The following is a 23,154-nucleotide window of genomic DNA, read 5'->3' on the forward strand; positions in this document are numbered from 1 at the left end:
GATTAGCTGATAAGTATGTAGCACCTAAGTTATCACACCATAGAATCGGCGGTTCCTGAAGATGCACGCCAAGTTCTGCTAGCAAGGATTGTAACCATATTACTTCTACCGTAGCATTTGCCATTTACTTATACTCTGCCTCTGTACTTGAACGTGACACATTAGCTTGCTTTGTTGCACTCCACGAGATAAGATTTTCTCCAAAGAATATGGCAAATCCGACGGTGGATCTTCTATCATCAATGCTACCAGTCCAATCATAATTAGAAAATGCGCTGACAAGAGATGAGTTGGATTTCTAAATTTTTAATCTAACTTCTTGAGTATACTTAACATACCTCAAGATTCTTTTGACCACAGTCCAATGAACCGAGGTAGGAGAATGCAAGAATTGACAAACCTTATTGACTGAATAAGCAAGGTCAGGTCTTGTGAGAGTAAGATATTGGAGAGCACCTACAATACTCCAGTACCGAGTACTGTCCTCTGGTCCAAGCGCCAAACCTTCATGACATGATAATTTTTCAGCATTAGAAAGAGGTGTGGGCGACGGCTTGCACTTTACCATACCAACACAGCCAAAATATCTTCTGCATATTTCCCTTGTGATAGATGAATACCATCTCTTTCTCTTTTTACTTCAATTCCCAGGAAATAATGTAATTCTCCAAGATCCTTTAACGCAAAGTCCTTCTTAAGGTCTTGAAGTAGCGCCGCAATAGCTTCCTGTGAGGAACTGATAACTATAATATCATCAACATAAATCAACATAAATCAACATAAAGATTGTTATATGCTCCTTTCTACATAAATAAAGAGAGAGGTGTCAGATTTTGAAGTTTGAACCCAAGATCTAACAATTTTGAGCTAAGTCGTGAATACCAGGCTCTTGGCGCCTGCTTTAACCCATAGATAGACTTGTCAAGCTTACACACATGATGTGGTGCATTAGCACTCTCAAAACTTGGCAGTTGTCTCATATAAACCTCTTCTTCCAGAACACCATGCAAGAACGCATTCTGCACATCTAGTTGCCTCAAGCACCATCCTCATGACACTGCAATAGATAGCACCAGCCTGACCGTGGCAATTTTCACAACAGGGCTAAAGGTATCCTCATAATCAATACCATATCACTGTTTAAACCCCTTTGCCACCAACCTAGCTTTGTATCTATCAATCGTGCCATCTGCCTTCTTTTTAATCTTGTATACCCGTTTGCAATCAATTACATTCTTTCCTTCTTGACGTGGTACAAGATGCCATGTTTGATTGCGAAGTAATGCTGTATACTCATCTTCCATAGCTTTTCTCCACTTGGAACTACCCAATGCTTCTTGGACACTTTCTGGTTCTCCGTAGAACAAAGATGTCCACACCTAATCATACCATCATACAACTTATTAGGCTTGACTATACCACTCTGCAATCTTGTCCTTGCCCTATGCACCGGTGTCAGATCAAATGATGCAGCAGAACCACCAGAAGCCGCAACAGCGCCTATTGTTGTAGAGGAAGGCGCTGGCACACCGGATCTAGGAGGCGTAGAGAATCACACCTGGGCAGCCATATTCGCATGGGAGTTCAACACAGCGGGCGAGCCAGGTGGCGGAGGCGCGTTGGACACGGGTGAGACCACGCTGGTCAGAGCGGTCGGAGGCGCGACAAACGCGCTGGTCGGAGCGGTTGGAGGCGCGACCTGCACCTCCCACGCGTCGAAGCTCCGTTTTGGCTCCTGTTGTCTTCAGAAACTTCCTGTTCAGCACCATGCTCAGAGGAAATATCAGTAAACAAAGGGTTAGCACTACTAAAACCCCCTAGATTAGTAAGATGCTCAGGCAACAAAAAGATTTCTTTGCGAAGAAGGACTCCTACATTGGGATGAAGGGTAGAAAAGGAAAAACTGATTCATCAAAAACAACATCCCGAGAGATGTAAACCCGACCATTCTAAGCACTTAAATCCTTTGTGCATAGAGCTATAGCCAAGGAAAACACATCTGGTAGAGCGAAAGGCAAGTTTTCTAGTGTTATATGGGTGTAGGTTCGGCCAAATGACACAACCAAAGGTGCGAAGCGAAGTATAACCTGGTGATTCATGGAGTAGGCGCTGAACAGGAGTTTAGAAATTAAGGACCTTGCTAGGAAGAAGATTGATGAGGTATGTAGCTGTTAGGAAAGCTTCATCCTAGAATTTTAAGGGCATAGAAGCGTGGACAAGGAGAGAGAAGCCAACTTCAACAATATGACGATGTTTTCTTTCTGCAGACCCATTTTGCTGATGGGTGTGAGGGCAAGATACTCTATGAGAGATGCCAATTTTATCAAAGAAAGAACTAAGTTTTTCATATTTTCCTCCCCAATCTGTTTGCATATAGATAATTTTTCTATCAAACTTCTTTTCTACCAAATTTTAGAAATTATGGAAGACCTAAAACACATCTGATTTCTTTTTCAAAAGGTATATCCATGTGTACTTGCTAAAGTTGTCAATGAAGCTCACATAGTAGGAATTTCGGCCAACAGAAAGAGGTGTTGGACCCCAGACATTAGAAAAAATAAGAGCAAGGGGCGCATTTGACACAATGTTGGAGACACCATAAGGTAATTGATGACTTTTAGCCTTTTGATAGGAATCACACAGACTCAATGCTTTTATCACTAATGAAAGGGAGATTATTATCTCTAAGAACACGATCAACTATAGAAAAAGATGGATGGCCTAGACGGCTATGCCATCTAAAGGACGACGGCTTATTAACCCCATAAACTTGCTTCTTTCGATCCCTCCTGATTCCTTGGACACAAGGGGATACAAGCCACCTTTGCATCTACCTTGATGGAGCACTTGTTTCGTTCCCTAATCCTTGATAAGAAAATAGTTGGGATGAAGTTCAAGGAAAGCATTATTGTCAGAAGTTAAGCGATGAACGGAAACAAGATTTTTGTGTGCAGTAGGAACATGAAGGATATTATCAAGATGCAAATTTCTAACAGGGGTATGTAAGGTAGTGCGCCCGATGTTTTTAATTGCCATACCTGCTCCGCTTGCAGTTTGTACTTGGTCACGACCGTTGTAGCGATCACGAACGCTCATCTTGTCTAGCTCACTGGTAATGTGATCAGTAGCTCCGCTATCCACATACCAATTAGTGTCAACACCATATCCTGCCGTAGCTGCCTGCGGTCTTGCTGTTATGATGATCTTCGTCCTCATCATAGCGGTACCAGCATGATGGAGCTTCATGCCCTGCTTTCTTGCAGATTTGGCAGATGGGCTTGGAACTTGGTCTACCCTGCTTGGGAAAGGAGTTAGAGTTGTTGTTGTTACTGCCGCCGCATGATGGACCACGACAGCCACGAGAGCGACCTCCACGGCTGTTTCCCGTGCGCCCACGAGACGGTGCACGACCACGTCCTGCCACATTGGCGGACGACTGATAATGCGCCCCCCCCCTCCTTGACTCTCCTGATACATCTCAAACCGCATATCATATGCCACTAGTTGAGAGTAAGGGTCACTCAATGATATAGAATCAGCATGGCCAAGGATTGAGGAAACAATTGGATTGTAATCAAAGTCGAGGCCATTCATGATGAACTGCACCATCTCCTTATCATTGACGGCCTTACCCACAGCAGCACGTTCATCTTTGATACTTGTCATCTTGTTGAAATAAGCTGCCGTGGACATGCTTCCCTTCTTGAGATTGGCAAGTTGCATATGCAGATTTGAAACCCGCGCCTTGGTATTAGCAGCAAACATTCTCCCAAGCTCGCTCCAGACTTCTGCCGAAGATCCCAGGGAGAGAACGTGGACCAGGATGTCCTTGGTCATCGAGTTGAGCAGATGGCCCAGCAGTTGTTGGTCCTTTGCTACCAAGGCGTCATACTCCGGATTGGCGACAACGATCTTCTTTCCTGCCTGCTCCACCTCAATCATCTTCAGAGGCGCCGGAGTAGAGCCGTCCAAGATCCCCAGAAGCTGGGTGTCCAAGGCTGGGCGCCTCAGACAGGAGGAAGGATCTGCGCCTTCCATAATCAAAAGTTGTCACGGTTGAGTTTTTCCGAGACAGGAGGACTCAAGGTCACCGGCAGGGATGATGACGACGCCATGGGTTGAAAGAGGCTAACTCTAGATGTATTTGGAAGAAGACGCTCTGATTACCATGTAAGATGGAAGGAACGTGGTTGCCTACCCGGCATTGCCATGGTGCGTGTTAATATAGGCGCATAAAGCAGCCTCCAAAGGATTACATCTGCAGGTAGTTGTAGATTATGTTCAGTTGTAATCCTATTATTCCTATAGGATACATTTGAGTTGTATTCTATCTCTAAGCCAACCGAACCATATCTATAACTCTTGTGAATTGCTTAACACCTAAGCTACCGAGCCCAATAACCTGGACTCGGATTACACGAAACATAATCTACTTCCCATGACCAACGCAGAGGAAGAATCGAAATCTATATCGTCAACGAAGACTCATGTAATGAGTAAGGAGGCGACGGTTCAAACTTTAAACGATCGGCTAGGAACCTGAGGCACGCGGGCATAGGCTTGACGGCAGCTTTGTTTGAAGCTGTTGGATCCATGCACGCGCGGCGCGCGCATAGACACGGTTCGCGTTTCGCCCTCACCTACACAGTCCCGCCATGTTCCGCGCATGTGAGGTGTGTGACCAGCTGACCATGTGTGAGTCCCCATTACAGTTGCAGGGACAGCATGCAGGCGTAGGGGCAGGAGCTCTAGCCCACAGGAAGGTTTTGCCCATTCACACTCCCACACCTTCCCTATCTACCTTAAAACGTGCACTGATCATTGAAGCCGTTAACGTGTCTAAGCTTAGTTTAGTTCGCTTGATGGGTTCCCTTCCCTTCACTCGGCTGGCCATTCTTTATGCGCTAGCAGTTCATGTGCTGTGCGCTGTGGACCGACCGACAGATCCGCTCCTGTTCCCATATCCAATCAGTCGGTAGGTGCGCTACACTCTTCTTCTGATCGAGCTCGGGCGGCCAAAGCAGGGCGATCCTAGCTAACAGTTGAGCCTGACAGTGGAGCAACACTAATCAGACTGTCTGATGACGAAGGTTTTTGCAAAGCTCGTCAAAGCAGTCACTGAACTTTCCAGCTTATTAGTTCGTCTCGCTGCTGTCGAATCGCATGCCAAGCGAACAGTCAGTCAGCTAGTCAGCCAGTCACATACTGCATAAGCAAAAACTGCCTTCCAGCGAAGGATCAGGAAAAGCGGTAGGGAGGGAGAATTGACCCGAAACTGCATCAGGCAGCACACAAGATCGATCGCTGCTGATAACGAACCTGGCGCGGCGGACGATGGTATCCACCCGCCCACGAGGCGAGAGCGAGAGGCGGACAGCCCATGCTGCCGCGCCGCGCGGCCGAGCGCGGCGGCGGCGACACCCCAAACGTGAGCGGATCACCTCCGCCCCAGACAAAGGCCATGGGCAATCCCCGTCAGGGAACCGGCCAAGCACGCCCCCCTCGGGGTCCACACAGTTAACGCGCTGCCGCCGCGGCGCCATGCATGCCATTGCCATGGGAGCCTGAAACCAAAACAACTTTTTTTTTTGTGCCCCCTCCCGTTCAGAGCCCCCAGTCGCCTGCCGAGCACGAGCAGAGCCAGAGCCCATAGCAGGCTCGCGCGACGCGAGCCATGTGGGGAGTTGGCCTCGCGGGGCCGGGCCGCCGGGGGACCCCGACCCACGGCAGCGCACCGCACCCCCACGGGCACGAGCAGTTGGTGGTGGTGCCCTGTTACGTTACGTGCGCCGTGCGCGCGGCTCGCATGTGCGCCCGACTTGCTTGTATTAACTGCCGGTGGTCTCGCGCACTCGCACGCGCTCTGCTGCGTCCGTGGCCACCGGGCACGTCACTCACTCAGGTCCCCCCCGGCCACGGCCGGCCGGCCTCCGTTTTAATTCCGTCTTCGGCTTTTATGGCCGCCTTTCGTCGTCGCAACCAAGGGAAAATTGCCCGCACGGCCCCCGAGTTTTCTTCCAACCGCCACCGGCGCTTTAGCTTAGAGCTCGGGCTATAAATAGCCGGGCTGGGAGGGCCGAGCTTCCTCACTGCCAGCCAGACGTTCCAAAGCGAGCCGATAGAGCGGTTAGCTTTAGACGACGATACCCTCCCCAAGCTCGGAAGGTAGCTCCTAGCTGGTACTTGTTAGCAATGGCCGTTGCCGGCGCCCTCTTCCTCCTCTTCAGTCTCCTCGCCCGGGAAGCCGCGGCTGGCGGCTACGGCGGGTGGCAGAGCGCGCACGCCACGTTCTACGGAGGCGGCGACGCGTCCGGCACAATGGGTGAGTAACCGATCCAGTCCCCTGCTTCTTCCTCGCCGGCGGCGGCGGCTACAGCTAGCACGTCGCCGTTCTCGATCAGTTCACCAAACAACTCATCCGACTGGATGCTTCTCTGCGCATGGACAGGCGGCGCGTGCGGGTACGGCAACCTGTACAGCAGCGGGTACGGCACGAACACGGCGGCGCTGAGCACGGCGCTGTTCAACGACGGCGCGGCGTGCGGGTCATGCTACGAGCTGCGGTGCCAGAACGCGGGCGGGTCGTGCCTGCCGGGCTCCATCACCGTGACGGCCACCAACTTCTGCCCGCCCAACTACGGCCTCCCCAGCGACGACGGCGGCTGGTGCAACCCGCCGCGCCCGCACTTCGACATGGCCGAGCCGGCCTTCCTCCACATCGCGCAGTACCGCGCCGGCATCGTGCCCGTCGCATTCAGGAGGTAATACACACGCTCATCAGTGACCACGATGCCTGCACAAGTGCACATGGCGGTGGTGGTCACGCACACAGCACACTGCACGTCCGGCCAGCCCCAGCTACGAGACTCACACCGCCACTTTTGTCGTACCACGACGCCCGTGGCTGGCTCGATCAACAGCAACCCAGGCAAGGCAACCAAACCGCGTTCGGTTCGAATGCCTGTGGGCCCCGCACCCGGTCCGGTCCATTAGTTCGGTGGGCCACCCCGCAGATTTGGTACGCGTCGTGGTCCTGGGCGACGTGCATGTGCCCTGCCTTTCAATGTTTGTTTACCGAGCTACGACTGCTCGTCTAGGATCACTTCCACCGCACTTCACTCTCACTCACTCACTCCTGTTGACATTTCGACACCGATCACGATCTGGTCGTCGTTCCTCGTGAAATCTTTTTTCACCTAATACTACGTGTACTACTCACGTAACGTACTACACTGACCGTTGCAATATTGGATGTGAGGGGCTGGTTACTGATCGATGAGCCGCTGCCGATGTCGATGCAGGGTGCCGTGCGTGAAGAAGGGCGGCATCCGGTTCACCATCAACGGCCACTCCTACTTCAACCTGGTGCTGGTGACCAACGTGGCCGGCGCCGGCGACGTGCGGTCCGTCTCCATCCGTGGCTCCCGCACCGGGTGGCAGCCCATGTCCCGGAACTGGGGCCAGAACTGGCAGAGCAACGCCTTCCTCGACCGCCAGGCGCTCTCCTTCCAGGTCACCGCCAGCGACGGCCGCACCGTCACCAGCACCAACGCCGCCCCCGCCGGCTGGCAGTTCGGACAGACCTTCGAGGGCCGCCAGTTCTGAAGACGTACGGACGCGTGCTCTTCATCCATCAGCTTCTTCGTTCTTCTCCGACTCCGACCTATCGAGCGCCGGCCGCAACCAGAGCGGAGACACACGGTGGAGAGGCCGGGATATCATCATCATCATCATCATCAAGCTATTAATTAATCGTCATTGGATAATTTTTTTTTTTTGCGTTTTGCGTGCGTGATGCATGGGAAAGACGAGGCCTCTTCGATTTATATTGAAGAAGCGAAGAAGCTCTGCGCTATGCTGAGGCTGCTAATCTAGCACCCGCCTAGGCGTTTTCTTCTCTGGACTCCTCCTCCTAGTACTGATAGTGTACTTGAACAAGAAATAATTGTGATTTATTTTCGAACCTTCATATTGCTGGTGTACTTGTACTCGCACCGGCCTTGCGCCGGAATTGAAAACCGCAAGGCCGCCATTGCTCTGGCTAGCTTTATTTGTTTCTTCACCAGTATGGTAGCTTCTGGTTGGTGCAAGGGTACAGTGGTGGTGGTCGTGACTTTTGGTGTTTGTTGGGGGTGTAAACCCCAAGTACGTATCCTCTCCTCACATGGGTGGGGCACGCATGTCGTGCGTGTTTGTGTTGTGCTGTGCGTACCGCCTGCCTTTCCGCGGCCACGAGCGGTGTCGGTTGCGTCGCCGCGCGGTGTACACTGCTCCTCCTGCTGCTCTAGCTAGCTAGCTGCCGGTGAAGCGCGGCGCAGTACTCCTCCACGTTTCATCCTCTGCGATAGAGGAAGCTCTTGTGATCTGCCGATGTGATTAAGTATCCACTGTTCCTCGCTTGCTCATTTTCTCTGTCTGCATGCATGCATGCCTCAATGCCTGGCGGATCTCTCGAATCTCGATCGACACGTTTGCAGTCCGCATACTAGTAGCATCCAAAGCTATCTTTTTTGCGCTGGCCTGGCCCCATGGTTACTTTGAAGGTGGCTAGCGAAGATACGCTAGTGCCCTGTCGTCTACTTGCCGGAGCTCGGCGCGTGGGCTGTGTGTGATAGGCTTCTAGGCAGGCTATCATGCTGGGACGAACCCTGTCGGTCGCCAAGTTTAACTTCGCCGAGGGAGGCCGAGGAGGCGATGCCGACGCGGGCGAGAAGCGGAAGTTGGAGACGGGGGTGGGGCGCGGCGGTTTCTGGGAAGACGATGCGAGCCGACGGCGGAGAATGGGCCGGCAACAACGAACCGTCCAAGCCCGATCTGGTAACGATCCGTTGCAGCCGCGCTTTGGCTTGCCTGCCTGCTCCAAACCTCAGAGACGTGACGAACCGGGTAACCAGCAAGCCATCTCGTTGACAGCTACGTTCAACAAATTCGCCGAACGCCGCCTTCATCATCGTTGGATTCGCTGCGAAAGGGGATTGTCGTGACTGCGCTTTTGGGTTTGCTGCTCTGCATAACCCGTGGGCACACACGCCGTGGCGGCCGCCACACCGACGCGGATGAGCGCCAAGCACCTCACCAGCCGAATGCTCAAATGGGCTATGCGAGCACGAGGTTCTCGTATAAGTTTGATCCGAATCAATCCGAATGCGCACCCACATTTTGATAGAATTCCGGCTAGAAGCGATGGGCCGCAATGTCCTGCTGGGCTTCGCAGGGAAAAAATAAGGAGCCCGCAGGCGCCTGCCGGAACCGCAAGCAAGGCCATTTCAATTTAAACACGTACACACCTGCTGCTAATTGCACATTATGAGAAGAGTATCAGGATCCAGGAAGCCACTGCAAGAGAGACTCAACTAACCTGCCGGTTGGAGACCTCGGCGCAGGGCGGAGAGACTCAACTAATCAGCAAGGGAATTCGGAACGGAGCAGGGATGCGGCGGGCGTGGTGGTGCCTGGCATGGCAATTCGCCAGAGGCCGACCCGGAGACGGGCAGGCGGTGCAGCGCTCTCTAGCGTACGGCCATGGTTAGTAGTTCCCTCCAAACTTCCAACTTTAACACTATGCGAAGATTTCCCATCACATTTGCGGTACATGGAGTACTAAATATAGACGAAATCAAAAACTAATTGCACAGTTTTGTTGTACTTTACGAGATGAATCTTTTGAGCCTAATTAGTCAATATTTGAACAATAATTCACAAATACAAACGAAACACTACAGTTACGCATTTATGACAAAATGATAATTTTGCCACTCCCAAATTGGGAACGCGTGTGGTTGATGCGGAGCGAGGCAGGCTCTGCAGAGCCTGGCAGGTTCGCCACTAAAACCTGTTGGATGTTGGATTTTGCAGGCTCCCCTGCTTAAACCGGCATTGCAAAATGTAGGTTCCTGCAGAGCCCTGCTAATGCTAATTTCGCAGGCGGGCCTAACAGTCCTGCGATAACAGCTAACATATCAATAGACGCCTGATACATATTTAACAAAAAAGGGGTGTCAATTTAATCGAGACAGCATGTTAAAACCAAGACTGCAGAAATGACAGTAACAGTAAGCAACGTAATACCATACACATAACTTGAACAAAGCAACCAAAAAACTTTTAATCAGACACGTAAAAACATAACTTAAATAAGAAAAATTTCAGAACGGGCAGAAATGAAATTGAAAGGGAGTACCAATATCATAGAAGACACTGACGTTCAAGTGAGATTATAGCTGAGCACAATTGTTCAAACGAGAAGATATTCTCTTAGCCAACATTCTGACTTCAGATAAAAGTTCTACTAATATAGCAACTCCACACCCTCCTGACTGACGACTCACTGATACTGAATTAAGACATTCATGGCTACCAACAGGCCGGACTTCATGCAGTCGATAGTCTAAACCTATGGGCGAGGAGCATTTGGTGCTGGAGCCGTGGCAGCACCAGCAGGGCCAGGACCACCAGGGCGGGGGCCTCCTTGCCCACCAGCAGGCCTATCCTCCTGAAGAGAACACAAGGCAAGGGATTAGCAATGACAAAAGTATATTACAATGAAAGAACAGAATTGGGAAAACAGAAGTCACAAAAAAAACACATCGACATTAGAGGCTACAAGATCAAGGTTGCCTGTCGAACTAAAGTTCCAGTTTGTATAAAGAACATAATTAAAACATCCTCAGTGTAATTTTCCATTCTTAAATGATCAGCTAAATATGTATGGATATAACTGACAAAGTGAGCAAATGGCGCTAAATATTGGGACCTGTTCATCCCACAGGCACTGTTATTGCCATCGGGGCAACATATTAGTCCCAAGCACATGATACATAAACCTATGGGCAAACATTTATGTTGAAGCTATGGCCTCCAGAACATAACGCACATATGTATGAAAACTGTACCTATTAGCATTTTCCATTCTTAATGATCAGCTAAAATGTATGGCTATTAGCTGACAAAGTGAAAAAATGGAAGTAAATGTTGGGACCTGTTCATCCCACAGGCACAGGGTTCAAGCCATAGGGGCAACATAAAAGTCCCAAACATGACATGTCAAGTTAAAGTGAAAGACCAACATCTTGGAAGCAAAAAAGCCCTACCTGAGACCTTATATCAGACAAACTACTGCTGGCAAATGATCAGCATAGTGCATAGATGTACAGTAAAATATTCAGTGCACAAAAATTTTCTAATGGCAATCATAAGCTTAAGTGTAATATAACATAAATTCAGAGTTCCAGCTTACATCAGACAAAGTGGGTAGCTTTCATTTATGAAAACTTCCGATCCTTAATGACTAGCTAAAAACAGCTGAACAAGTGACTTAAATGGTAGTGTATGTCAGGGACATGTTCATCCTGCAGGCACTAACAATTGCCATCAACACAGAACGTAAAGTCCCAAATAAAAATTCTAGACTTTTCTGAGACCCTTAGTTGATCTTGGGAAGCAGGTCACACTGCTTCCAATCCAGTAATTAAAAAACTACATGCAGAGCTTAACCTTATAGCAGATTCTATTCAACCATCTCAACTGATCAGCTAAGAGCAAATGGTAACCCATAGACAGGTAAATTGCAACCAAATGCCAGGAACCAGATCATGCACAGGGTACTATTAAACTACAATCTAATAGGAACATCACAAAGGCACTAACCCGAACACAATCATTTGGTGCATCAGAAGGTACTAACAACCATCAGGATTCACTAGCAAATATGCATTTTACAGATCTGTTCGTGAACAGAACAACTTATTCCATAGGACATCCACCATAATTGTTAAATCAGTATGCGATAAAAGATCCATACCCTGCGCCTGAAGCGTTCCGGGGGCTTGCGGTCACGGCGCTTCTCACGGGATCGGACGCGGACGATGTGAGCGTGGATGGCGCATGAGACGCAGTGGTGCACCTTGGCGTACAGCTTGGGAAGGACGTACCCTGAACCATCAAAACATTTGAACAACCGTCAATCCAACAAAACCAAGATCAAGAAGGGTTGTACTGATGAAACGGATCTTGGTGATGAGATTTACCATCATGGACGCAAGCCTCCTGAACGTCCCTGATGGCCGCCTGCTCCACGATGTTCCTCACCTGGAACCTCTTGATGGCCTTGTCCTGCGACCAGAAAGGCAGGAGCCACGACCGGATCAGAAAATTTTCAACAAGCGAGGTAGAGAGATGAGGAGGCCGTCGAGGCCTTTACTCACCTTGGGGCAGCACTTGGCGCAGTTGGAGCAGCGGATGTACTTGACATGGCCGCGGCCGTGCTTGTTGCGGCCGCCGTTGCGGCGCTTGAAGGTCTGCGCACAGAGAGCAGCAGGTAAGGAAACAGATTAGATCGGAGCTGGACGGGGCAAGGAGAGGTAGATCGAGATTGCTGTTGGGGACTCACCATGGCGGCGGACCGGAGGCGGCGCAAGAGGTCGAGTCCTGAAGCCTCACTAGGGTTTCTCAGGGTCAGGGTGGGAGCATTTATAGGCAGCGGTAGGGTAGTGGAAGAATACCTGGGCCGTTTACTGTTCTGGGCTCGTGAGCCACTATGGGCTGGCCAGTTGGGCTGTTCAATTTTGTGTAAAGTTTCGGATGCACACAGCTCTTCCCGTTCACCTCGCCTCTCCCGTGTTCACCTCTCCCCGGTCTCACCTCTCTCGTGGCCTTCTTCCTCGCGGCGACTGCTGGGCGAGCGGCGCTCCCCTTCGCCAGGCCCTTCGCCGGCGACGAGCATACACCAGGTACGCCCTTCTATTCCCTTCTCATCCCTTCCCTTCCCTTCCCTTCCCTTCCCGCTGTACGAAACCGAGCACCCCAAACCCTAATGTAAGTTATTGTATTGTATTTGGATCTGACCCAATTACATGGATATGTCATATGTATTATACCCACCTAGCATGACCGCAAAACCAAAGGAGGAAAAACCGTTAAGGCTACCTTTGTTACATGACTCATGGCTGCACTCCTGTGCAGTTTCTTATTTCTTATGATGCTTCTGATTCTGATGTGTAGCAGGCGGTTTGCAGTGAGCTGACCAAGATGTCTGGAAATGTGAGTTGCTCTTATACTTGGACAAAAGGGGATCTCTTTTGATGGCGCACCCCCACCTGATCGGTTGTGTGTTGCATTGTAGCAGCCAGTCGGCGTCGACAATACTTCTCGGAGGAAGTTTGACAAGGAAGAGTACTTGGAGCGAGCTCGACAGAGGGAGCAACGGGAGAAGGTCACACCGCATCTTTTTTTTTTCTTTTTGTTTAATTTCATCGACTCTCAAGAAAACTGCGACCATACTTCTCTTTCCCTCTATGTATCGCTAACTTTTGTGTGTTTTGTGGTGCTGATCCAGGATGAAGCCCGGAAAGGCAAGGGTATGTGGTCCAATTATTAGTTCAATAAATATGTACCCGTATCAATTTGTGCTCTATTGAACTCAATTCTTTTCATGTATGCATACAGAAAGGGGCCCTCTTGTGCAAAGACAGCCTTTGAAGCACAGAGACTATGAAGTTGATCTTGAGTCTCGTCTGGGCAAGACTCAGGTTTGTAAAAACTTTTCTATATACTTGTGTATTTAGCATGCTTTTTCTATGCTGCCTGATGCTGTATGAGCTGCTTCGTCATTTTGTTTCAGTTCTGCCCTGGTTTTCTTGTCTCTAGTTTCATCAGTATTTTTGTGGGTTCTTTTGCTACCATCGAATGTGTTGCAAAGCTGTGTAACATTAGAGGTAGATATGGTGCAAAGTGATAGAAATGACTTGCCTTTAGAAAAAGGTCACCTTTCTGTTTTTAATGTTAATTTAACTGTGCCCTTCATTATCTCTTTTTTTCAGGTGGTGACCCCAATTGCACCATTGAATCAGCAGGTTTGTCCATAAATCTCATAGGACATGGCATTTAGTGTTTACAGTGCTCTTTAAATTTTTTTCATTTTATCGTAATTCCCAACAGAACATGCTAGATTTTTTTTATGTAAATTTAAGCTCATCTGTTCTCAGTTGATCAGTATTCTTTATAGTTTACTTGTTCCTATGTGTACTTTCATGACAAATTCTATTTGGAACCTTACTATTTGTACATAAATGAACCTCTTATAGTCTTATGTTTGGAATTAATTGAAGACTTAAAAAATTTCTTCTCAAGTTTACCTACTTGCTGACAGGCTGGATACTACTGTTCCGTATGTGAATGTGTTGTCAAAGATTCGGCCAACTATTTGGATCATATAAATGGCAAGAAGCGTAAGTGTCTGAGAAAATCTAGTTTAAGTCTCACTTGGTGCATTATGTCTTCATACTTTCAACTTCATGTTTTGCGGTTTGAACATTTGGCAGATCAGAGAGCATTGGGCATGTCTATGCGTGTTGAAAGGGCATCACTCGAACAGGTAGAATATCTGAGCTTGTGTGTTTGATACTTGGACCCACAATTGGAAATTAACAATACTAGCAGATCCACATTCAAATTCAGATATCATGATACATCAGTTCCCTTTGGCACAACATCTTGCTTGTGTGGTATCCATCTTGTGAGAGAAGCTTCGCAACTTCTGCTTCTTAGTTTACATGCAGCCTTCCTTCCTCATAAGTTCCTGTAGAATCCAGCCATTTGGCAGCAGTCACACTTTGTCTATTTTCTGTTTGCTTTTATGGTGAAGCAGAAACTGCGATAAAGAGGTGGTATTATTTTGACTGGGTCATTTGAGGCTAGTTAGGTTTCTTGTCCTATATAAGGATTTTCAGTCAATTCTCTTCTTTCCCCGTCTGTTATTTGTTTTCACAAGTAACTTTCTGGCTGCAGGTTCAGAAAAGGTTTGAGGCACTTAAGAAGAGGAAGGACCCAAGCACCTTTACTGAACAAGGTAAGAAAAAGAAATTCCTCATGTACGGTCTCAGTTTCACTCTGTGGTGTTCTTCAGAATGAAATCTTCCCATGGTGTATAACTCTGCAAGAAATTACTAGCTAAATCATCCCCTTGCTGTTTTCAGATTTGGATGAGAGAATAATGAAACAACAGCAAGAGGAGGAGGAGAGGAAACGGCAACGCAAAGAAAAGAAAAAAGAGAAGAAAGTAAGTGCAGCCATACGCATGAATGCATGCATATAGTAATTTCTTCTTTCTTTTTGAAATAGAAATTACATTGACAGTTCCATGGTGTCAAATGGTTTCAGAGAGAACAAGCAGCTCAACACGAGCCTGAGGATGTGGACCCAGACATTGCTGCCATGATGGGTTTCGGAGGGTTCGGTTCATCGAAGAAGTGAACGTGTTCAGTTGGCAGCATCACTTTGGTGAACTTTGAAACCATATGCACCTGTGCTACAAAGATAATCACGTTGACAGATCCGTGATAATTGTATGGACTTTGATGGAGGATGCTAAGTCCAACACTGAATATTGAACTTGAAAATGTCGTTGTGCCTGAGAGTTCAGTCAAATGGAGCATCCGAGAGTGTTCTGTAACTTGTTTAACTGTTTTATGGAGGATGCTTGCCATAGAAACAGTTCGTAGTCAAAAGTTATTAGCATTTGGCAATGCAGATGCGCACAGTTGAGTGAACGAACAACGAAGGATAATATGTTTCAGTCATTTTGGAGAAGAACAAATCGCACTATATTTCCTTAAACTTGTATGGTGCACTTACACTTGCTCCCACTGTTGCAAAATTTAGATCGTCCACCGTTGCAAAATTTAGGTCGTTTTAGTTTTTTTAAGGTCGTGTTGGCTTTTCTAAGTACATAGATTTTGCTAATTTAGGTCGTTTTAGTTTTTTTAAGGTCGTGTTGGCTTTTCTAAGTACATAGATTTTGCTATATGTAGATTTCTTTGTCCGTGCTCTCAACAGCTCTTTCTTCTCTCACGATTCGTGCTCGTCCAAGTCCAACTATGATCGGTGGTGGTAGACGGCTGGCGATGAAGTGGGTCCTCCTGCTCCTGCTCCTCATTCCTCTCTCGGATTGAGGCATGGTGGTGGCTGGGTTAGGGTTTCCGGTTCGTGTTTTTCGGGGGAGGGCTCCATGACTGGTGGGCTTAGAGTGTCCGGCGGTGGCGGACGACAATCGGTGGGAGGGGCCGACGGCAGGGGCGAGCGGCTTCCTCAGTTAGCGAATGGTAAGGTGGAGGGCGGCCTGTGGGTGGCTCGGCCGGTGGCGCCATTGCTGGCTGTGGCAGGGGCAATCCAATGCTACGTTGCATGGATACACGAGGAAGGTGTCATATCCCGTATCGGATACGGCTAGGATACATGATGGATACGCACAGCCAGGGGCAATCCAATGCTACGTTACATGGATACACGAGGAAGGTGTCGTATCCCGTATCGGATACGGTTAGGATACGTGATGGATACATATCAAAACGTATCTAGAATAAAAATAAATATAGTGATGGATACGTATCAAAACGTATACAGAATAAAAATAAATATAGTAAATGTTGATACATGGGCCGACACGTATCGGACTGATTTTACGATATGGCCCAGTCCAGCAACACCTATTATCCACACACACCCGCTACCCTACCGGCTCCAGCGGTCCAGCCCCCATCCTGACATCAACACGCATAGCGCCGCCGGCTCCTCGCCCGCCCGCTCGGTGGCCACCACACGAGCGCCTCCGCTCGCTGGAGGGGGCACCAGGTTGCCGCCCACCGGAGAAGGACCTCCGTCAGGGGATGCTCCGTAGCTCCGATTTGCTTGCGAAGAAGCTCTGCGGCTATGACAACCAAGCCTACGACGGAACTCATCGTCAAGCCAGCGACATTCTGTGAGTTTCTTCCCCATCAACTTGTTCGGTGGCCCTTCCCTTTCCCAATATACTTTTGTTCTTCGGTTCATGATATTTAGCTGCTCGATTTTCCAATTCCCTTCCTCATCCTGATCTTTCGCCAACAGATAGTAGCACCAAATTCGAGCGTGCTAGTGCTACTATTTCTTTGCCTAGTGCCTACCGGCTACCACTCCTCCTTCAAGCAATAACAATAAGAAGAACAAGAGGAGACGTGCTTCACCAATTATCAAATTTTTGGCATTGCAAGATCGCAAGCACTTGAACCTGGTTATTGTTGTAAAATTGTTATACATTGTTTTTTATATATTAAAAATTTGACGAAACGTATGAGCGTATCATATTGTTTGGAAAATTCGCGTATTTATATCCGCCCGTACACGTGTCTAATTTAATTTCGTTGACTTGTAATATTATCTTTATTACTTTATGGGAAGACGTAAATGGTCAACCCGTCTACGTTTACGTCTCCGCATGGCGCAGGCGCACCCTCTCATCCATCCTTATTCCTTATAGGCGCAAATCCCCCACCCCTGCGGCCCTACCGGCCAGAGTTCATCTCCACAGCCAGATTTGTCCGTCCGTGCTCTCGACAGCTCTCTTCTCTCCTCCGACGATTCGTGCTTGTCCAACTGTGGTCGGTGGTGGTAGACGGCCGGCGACGAGGTGGGTCTTCCTGCTCCTGCTCCTCGTTCCTCTCTCGGATTGAGGCATGGTGGTGGCTGGGTTAGGGTTTCCGGTTCGGGGTCGTCGGGGGAGGGCTCCATGGCCAGCGGGCTTAGAGTGTCTGGCGGCGGCAGTAGGCACGGCGGCGGGGGCGGATCGAGGGTGGCGAGGTGAGGTGCCGCGGGTGGCGGACGACAACCGGCGGGAAGGGCCGACGGCGGGGGCGAGCGACTTCCTCAGTTAGCGAATGCTGGGGTGGTGGGCGGTTTGTGGGTGGCGCGGCCGGCGGCGCCATTGCCGGCGGTGGCAGGGGCGTCCAGTTCATTGAATCTGGACTGTGGATGCCGTCGCCCCAAATGTTGCATGTGCAGGCGTTAGTAAACTCCTTGATTTATTTCCGTGTCGAAGCTGCGCATCATGGCTGGCACGCCTTTCTCCTTCACCTTTTTGTCATGTGATGTTTTATATTAGCAACAGGGAAATAGGAATTAACTCTTGTCTTTCAAATCGAAAGGTTTGGTTCGTTTAGCTCTTGCATCCTGGTTTGTGTTGAATTAATGAATTTTTATGGCATTAAATACTTTGCTACCTTTTTATAGGAGGTACCATCTTCAATATTTAAACATAATTTATTAATCGTTTGTACTCTTATTTGTGTGATTTCAATGAGAATGTGTGGCATGCGTATATGATCTTTTTTACTACGAGTTTTGTCTCACATGTTTGCCCCACCTAAAATTTACAGTGTGCTCCGCCCATGGCTGCGGCGAAGATCAAATCCACCACGCTATCCATCACCCACAAGTGCCGGGTACTGCTCGCCAGCAACATGAGCGCCAGCTCCTCCCTTATCACCTGCTGCTGTTCTTGCTCTGACTTGCCTCACCCCTTGCTTTCACAGAACATCTTGGCTGCTGGTTGGGAAGCCCACCTGAACACTATCAAGGCCGACGCCAAGGGAAGGTGCGTGCACCCGGTTGCTACTCTCTCGACTCATACCGCTCATGTCGTGTTTTCCCTATATCTGTGCAAATAAGGCCTGGAACTGCAAGAGTTCTTCGTTTTGATTGGTCTTGGTTGGGGGTGCTCTTGGGCAGCAAGGAGGAGATTTACACGTCGAGGGTGCACTACATGATCCAGAAGGGCACGCCCTACTTGATCGTCCCCGAGAATGACATGCACAACATTGTAAAGCTCTCAGTAATTATTCTTTGTTTACTTGATGATGTTCAACCAACATTAGTTGCTGTTACTGGTTAAATTGCATTACTTTTGTGGAATCTTGTGCTGGATAGAACATTGTAATCGATGAGCGGGGTTCTCTTGCGGTGTGCAGTCCAATACGGGGTCGGGTTGTGAGCTTGCTGAAGTCACTCCAAAAGGTCCTCCTCTATGAAGTTCAACTTCAGAGCGTCAATCTTTAAAAATTCTGCCGGTTTGCTTTTCTCCTATTGCTTATATACATTTTATCAACTTATAATCTGTCAAATGCAGATGCCTCCTCGTGTTGCTATGACCGGTGATGTTCTGCGCCTGAAAGACTCGAAGGTAACTTGTTTTGAAATCCCTAGCAGGTTAGCAGAGATGAATATGCTTTGTTGCCTATTATAGGTAGTAAGGTGATGACAATTAATCTCCATACATTGTGCTCAAGGTTCCAATTATTGCCGATAGCCTGAAGAAAGCTATTATGAAGGAACACGAAGCTTCTAGTGCAGCTAGTCATGGAGTGTCAGCAATATTGTCTTCTGCGGGTGCTACCTGCAGGTCACGAAGCGAGGGCCTCCTTAGTCTACTCAATGAGGAGAGCTCTTACAGCATCTTCAAATTTGACATTGGGTCTGTAATGTGTGCTTGTTGATTTTGATGTTTGGAATCTTTTCTTATTACTCATTCAAGTAGATTCAGCAAGCATATCTTCCTTGCAGTTCATGTGTCTACATAGATTCCTCTGGGAGCAGCCATAATATTGAGTTAGACAGCTTCGAACCACCAAAACCAGATATGCTAAGTAAGCTCTTTTCCTGATTGTTAAGCTCTTTCGCCTCTGCATCAGCACCTTTATTCTTTCAATGGATGCTACATGGAGACTACATGTTAAGCTAGATATTTAACACTAGTATGCTACTTGTCGGATTGCTCTCAACAATTATACATTTCTGCACCTTCTCATTTTGCACCACTATGTTCATTTCCTAATTATATATTCTCCTTCCTAGTGCCGTTCTCTGCAAAGCTTATTGATGGTATCAACCGAAGTGACTCAAGAAGGAGAGCACTAATACTTTTCTGTTTTGAGTATTTTAATGTGTGGGCAAGAGTAAGTGGTTCTCTTATATATGCACAAATTGCAATGTTGCATAGCATACTCTTGTAGCCTCTCACTTGTGAGGCTTTTTTCATCTTGTCCAAATTATGACCTTTCCACTGGTTCAATACAATTGACCATTGTCCTCTGCCTTTGCTTGCAGAAAGCAGTCATGCTTTCCATTGACCACCATGGTTTTGATGTGCTCGCCAAAGTCCCTGAAAGAATCACGCTAGCTAATGTCTCTCAACAATACCACTGGAAAGAGTTCAGGTTCACATTCAAGGAACCAGCCAAGGATGCTGAGGGCTTCTGCCGCACACTGGTTGAGTTAGAGGACGAAGTTCTGCAGAGCGTGAAGACGTACAGCGGTTTAGGGTGACAACCCACTTGCCACAATCTGAATCAGTGGGGAACAAATATATTCAGATTCCTGTACTCATCTTTTGTTTAGCGGTTTAGGGTGACTGCCAACTTGCCACAATCTGAATAAGTGAGGAACAAGATAATATATATTCAGATTCCTGTAGTTACCTTTTATGGTTTGAGGTTGGTATACTTTTGGACTATGATGTTTGAACTTGGAGCAGCAAACTTGCAATATCAGATTGAATTGAAATATAAATCCTTACAGTCGAGTGAAAACCCTTTTACATTCAGATTTTCTTGAGCCTGAATGATTGAGCTCCTCGGTACTGTATTACACTACAACGTTCTGCGTAATATCATTATTTTCTACCTCAGCTGAATATGCTCTGGTGCTCCTGTTCTTCTTTTTTTTTTAGAACATGGTGCTCCTGTCCTTAAGTAGGTTCATAATGTCTAAGAAACACAGCTGAGAGGCTTTTGTGCAATCCTGTTGGACGGTACCTGCCGTACGTTGCCGAAGGTTTTAGCATTCAAACTTGGGTTGATCCTTTGGATCCACGCCTCTGTGACAAAGAGTTACTGGACCCACGAGGCCACGACCGAACCGATCGCGGGCGAAAGGGGAAGACGACTGCCGGCCGGCCGGCCGCGCCACGGGCCATCACCTAGCTGGAGAACAACCAACACGCCGAGGTTGATGAGGTTGAGGACAAGATGGAGGAGCTGGAGGGCACCAACAGTCAACTGTTACTGTAATCTACAGGGCGCGCAGGCACTTTGATGAGCAGTGGCCTCGTCCGCGTAGCTCTTGTACCGTTGCGCCGCCTTCCACTGTGGCGCGGCCGCGCGGGTGAAGACTTGACGTCCCGCCAAGCCTCTTGGCTTACCAACCACCTCAGGCCGATGCAACGCGCGTTGCAATTTTGCAAGGAAGGCGGCAGGGCCACTACTAGGGACGGACGAATAGAGCGCTGGGGCTAGAGGACGGACGGAACAAGGAAGGAGAACAAAAGCGAAGCGAAACGCGCGCGACGCGGCGTGGGGGTGGGGCTCGTCGCGCAGCGCAGCGAAGCAGTTGGGACCGGCGGATCGGAGGACCAGGCCAAAGGAGGAGAGCGACGCGGGAGAGCCTGATGCCGGCGCTGCTGCCAGTGCCACACCCACACGGCCGCCCCCCTCGTGTGACGATGCTGATCATTGCTGGTCCGCAATCATTCGCCCCACCTGGTCTTTGTTTGCTTCTTCCCTTTTCCGCTGTCCAAGCAAGGAATTGACTCAGGTAGAGGTAAGGTAGGAGAGGACTCGGAGGAGCCCCTTTCCGCTGTGCACTCACTGCTGAATCATCTGCTCTATTTGTTTATTAGTTTGTCGTAAACATCATACATTTGTAACACTCTGCTCTATTTGTTTATCTATCACCTCATCTATACAAACCATATCGATTAAATATGGACACGAGCAAGTTTCAAAAAAAAATATGGGCACGAGCTCAATGGCAGGCAAATGCCAAAATGTCAATTGGCAAGGCAAGATCGGAGGTGGTGTGGTGGTGCTGGTGTTAGTGTTAGTTTAGTGCTGGACAATGTTCTGCAGTGGTAGCTAAATCTTAGCCGAGCATATTAAGAGCATTTCCAGCGGATCCATATTCTCCAATCCAACTACTATATCAAACTACTATATTAGAAGAGCTAAATAGTGCTTCAGCAGACTCCTTTTTCCTTTTTACAATAATTGGGACAAACCAATAATTCATCCCAACTCTATCTAAATAAAGAAGGAGTTGGGACTCTTCCAATACGGTAGTTAGATTGGGATTAGATTATTGGAAGACTGCAAAAGCAACTCTTCCAATAACAATGAAAGAGATATTGCGATATCTCATTACCGCTTGTCCATGCCGCCAAATCCGATTCTAAATCGAGAGAAATCTTATTCATCCATTTACTATACTAATTCTTTATCATAGCAGGAGATTACTAAACCCTCTATTTTTTTCAATAAGCATTCTACCACTGACTATGTGCCAGAGTATGGTTTCTCTACTCTTTCCTTTTGGTACGAGAATTTCCGGATCAAGACATTCTTCCTATTAAGATATTGAATTGGGTCTTGGTTGTGGTGGTGGAGGTGCAGGATTAGGTCTAATATGAGGTCTAGCCAGTGTAGATAGTAGAGAGGAGGGCTAAATCCAGGTTGGTTAATGTCCCGTCGCTCAATCCATCTATTTTTCTTTCGCGCTAGTGAACTCTGGCAGTTGGAGGAGGGAAAGGTGATGTAGCACTAACCCGATCTTCCGAAAGGTAGTGATAAATTCGATTGGTGGAGACTCGACGTTGACGATCCGGGCTTCTAATCAGACACGATTCGAATCCCTGCAACCGCTACACCACGGCTCCGTTGGTTATCAACCAAGCACAACTTGATTGACCTCGCCGAGAAGGCTTTCCCTGCAAGCGAATCGAAGGACACAAGCAAGAAAGTATAAACACGCAATCTGATATTGCAAATATGAATGAAGCAAGACGGGTTCAAGCTCTCAATTCAAAAGGACTAATCGACACAGTCGAGGAGAACAAGAACAGGGGCCCTGGATCACTGTAAAAGGACTTGTCACCACAGTTACAACGAATCAATCTCAGTTTCTCAAAGGAAAACTAGAACTAAACAAAATGCCAGTTTCTAAGGCGGCGGCTACTGAGTTTATATCAAAAGGGACGAACTAGGGTTGGGAGCAACCAGGAAGGGGGCGCCCACGACTTGGACTTAAGGCCCAACACGATACAAGGCCAAGTTGGCCCCAAACTGGTGACGCAGCACCTTGTCGTGGTCACACAGAATGATCCATGAACCTTCTGGAGCTAGGACTAGAACCAAAAGAATGGCATCGTCGTCCCTATTCCAACGCATCAAAGAACGTCTCGTTTCGATGGAGTAGGCCCCGAGCCTTAGGTTGAATCGCAGAATCAGGCTGAGGGTCAATCTGTAATTTTACATCTCTTTTTCATCAAAATCCAAAGAAAAAACTTTTTAGCCAATG

General features: G+C 48.2%; 4 protein-coding genes and 3 non-coding genes across 12 annotated transcripts; 3 read left to right on the top strand and 4 right to left on the bottom strand.

Moving 5' to 3' along the window:
• Positions 1-3,488: 3,488 nt before the first annotated feature.
• On the bottom strand, positions 3,489-3,627 carry LOC117851063 (small nucleolar RNA Z247). The gene has a single exon (XR_004639434.1). It is a non-coding gene; the product is annotated as a small nucleolar RNA Z247 (small nucleolar RNA).
• Positions 3,628-5,980: 2,353 nt separating this feature from the next.
• LOC117847742 (expansin-A4) lies at positions 5,981-7,745 on the top strand. The gene is made up of 3 exons (XM_034729020.2): positions 5,981-6,322; positions 6,449-6,761; positions 7,302-7,745. The coding sequence occupies exons 1-3, from the start codon at positions 6,193-6,195 to the stop codon at positions 7,603-7,605; spliced, it is 747 nt and encodes a 248-aa protein (XP_034584911.1). The 5' UTR covers positions 5,981-6,192; the 3' UTR covers positions 7,606-7,745.
• Positions 7,746-10,161: 2,416 nt separating this feature from the next.
• LOC117847743 (small ribosomal subunit protein eS26) lies at positions 10,162-12,529 on the bottom strand. Its single transcript, XM_034729021.2, has 5 exons — positions 12,389-12,529; positions 12,204-12,296; positions 12,027-12,111; positions 11,801-11,931; positions 10,162-10,492 (listed from the first exon to the last, which is right to left on the bottom strand). The coding sequence occupies exons 1-5, from the start codon at positions 12,389-12,391 to the stop codon at positions 10,394-10,396; spliced, it is 411 nt and encodes a 136-aa protein (XP_034584912.1). The 5' UTR covers positions 12,392-12,529; the 3' UTR covers positions 10,162-10,393.
• Positions 10,673-10,772, bottom strand: LOC117851084 (small nucleolar RNA snoR99). Its single transcript, XR_004639449.1, has one exon. It is a non-coding gene; the product is annotated as a small nucleolar RNA snoR99 (small nucleolar RNA).
• Positions 10,899-10,997, bottom strand: LOC117851083 (small nucleolar RNA snoR99). Its single transcript, XR_004639448.1, has one exon. It is a non-coding gene; the product is annotated as a small nucleolar RNA snoR99 (small nucleolar RNA).
• Positions 12,530-12,564: 35 nt separating the features above from the next.
• LOC117847741 (uncharacterized) lies at positions 12,565-15,612 on the top strand. 6 transcript variants are annotated; one of them, XM_034729018.1, is made up of 11 exons: positions 12,565-12,728; positions 13,014-13,038; positions 13,121-13,210; positions 13,334-13,355; positions 13,444-13,526; positions 13,818-13,850; positions 14,147-14,225; positions 14,319-14,371; positions 14,785-14,845; positions 14,973-15,055; positions 15,157-15,612. In XM_034729018.1, the coding sequence occupies exons 1-11, from the start codon at positions 12,580-12,582 to the stop codon at positions 15,247-15,249; spliced, it is 771 nt and encodes a 256-aa protein (XP_034584909.1). In that variant the 5' UTR covers positions 12,565-12,579; the 3' UTR covers positions 15,250-15,612. The 6 variants fall into 6 exon arrangements, with proteins under 6 accessions (XP_034584909.1, XP_034584910.1, XP_034584904.2 ...); XM_034729019.1 differs by having other exon boundaries at positions 13,124-13,210; XM_034729013.2 differs by having other exon boundaries at positions 12,593-12,728; positions 13,000-13,038.
• A 1,669-nt stretch (positions 15,613-17,281) lies between these two features.
• Positions 17,282-20,407, top strand: LOC117846800 (uncharacterized). Its single transcript, XM_034727889.2, has 10 exons — positions 17,282-17,440; positions 18,186-18,251; positions 18,342-18,403; positions 18,538-18,628; positions 18,736-18,822; positions 18,935-18,988; positions 19,095-19,279; positions 19,369-19,451; positions 19,660-19,760; positions 19,912-20,407. Exons 2-10 carry the CDS (start codon positions 18,198-18,200, stop codon positions 20,128-20,130), a joined length of 936 nt encoding a protein of 311 aa, XP_034583780.1. The 5' UTR covers positions 17,282-17,440; positions 18,186-18,197; the 3' UTR covers positions 20,131-20,407.
• The last annotated feature ends 2,747 nt before the right edge of the window (positions 20,408-23,154 follow it).

The sequence above is a fragment of the Setaria viridis genome, chromosome 3, assembly GCF_005286985.2.
Source record: "Setaria viridis chromosome 3, Setaria_viridis_v4.0, whole genome shotgun sequence".
Taxonomy (NCBI): Eukaryota; Viridiplantae; Streptophyta; class Magnoliopsida; order Poales; family Poaceae; genus Setaria; species Setaria viridis.

Coding starts and splice junctions, on each gene's coding strand:
- LOC117847742 (XM_034729020.2), top strand. CDS start 6,193: ATGGCCGTTGCCGGCGCCCTCTTCCTCCTCTTCAGTCTCCTCGCCCGG. Junction 6,323..6,448: donor CGACGCGTCCGGCACAATGG/GTGAGTAACCGA, acceptor GCGCATGGACAG/GCGGCGCGTGCGGGTACGGC. Junction 6,762..7,301: donor GTGCCCGTCGCATTCAGGAG/GTAATACACACG, acceptor ATGTCGATGCAG/GGTGCCGTGCGTGAAGAAGG.
- LOC117847743 (XM_034729021.2), bottom strand. Junction 11,932..12,026: donor GGAGGCTTGCGTCCATGATG/GTAAATCTCATC, acceptor TTGATGGTTCAG/GGTACGTCCTTCCCAAGCTG. Junction 10,493..11,800: donor CGGAACGCTTCAGGCGCAGG/GTATGGATCTTT, acceptor TGTTCTCTTCAG/GAGGATAGGCCTGCTGGTGG.
- LOC117847741 (XM_034729018.1), top strand. CDS start 12,580: ATGCACACAGCTCTTCCCGTTCACCTCGCCTCTCCCGTGTTCACCTCT. Junction 12,729..13,013: donor CGGCGACGAGCATACACCAG/GTACGCCCTTCT, acceptor GGCGGTTTGCAG/TGAGCTGACCAAGATGTCTG. Junction 13,527..13,817: donor CTCGTCTGGGCAAGACTCAG/GTTTGTAAAAAC, acceptor TCTTTTTTTCAG/GTGGTGACCCCAATTGCACC.
- LOC117846800 (XM_034727889.2), top strand. CDS start 18,198: ATGGCTGCGGCGAAGATCAAATCCACCACGCTATCCATCACCCACAAG. Junction 18,252..18,341: donor CCATCACCCACAAGTGCCGG/GTACTGCTCGCC, acceptor TTGCTTTCACAG/AACATCTTGGCTGCTGGTTG. Junction 18,629..18,735: donor AGAATGACATGCACAACATT/GTAAAGCTCTCA, acceptor TGTGCTGGATAG/AACATTGTAATCGATGAGCG.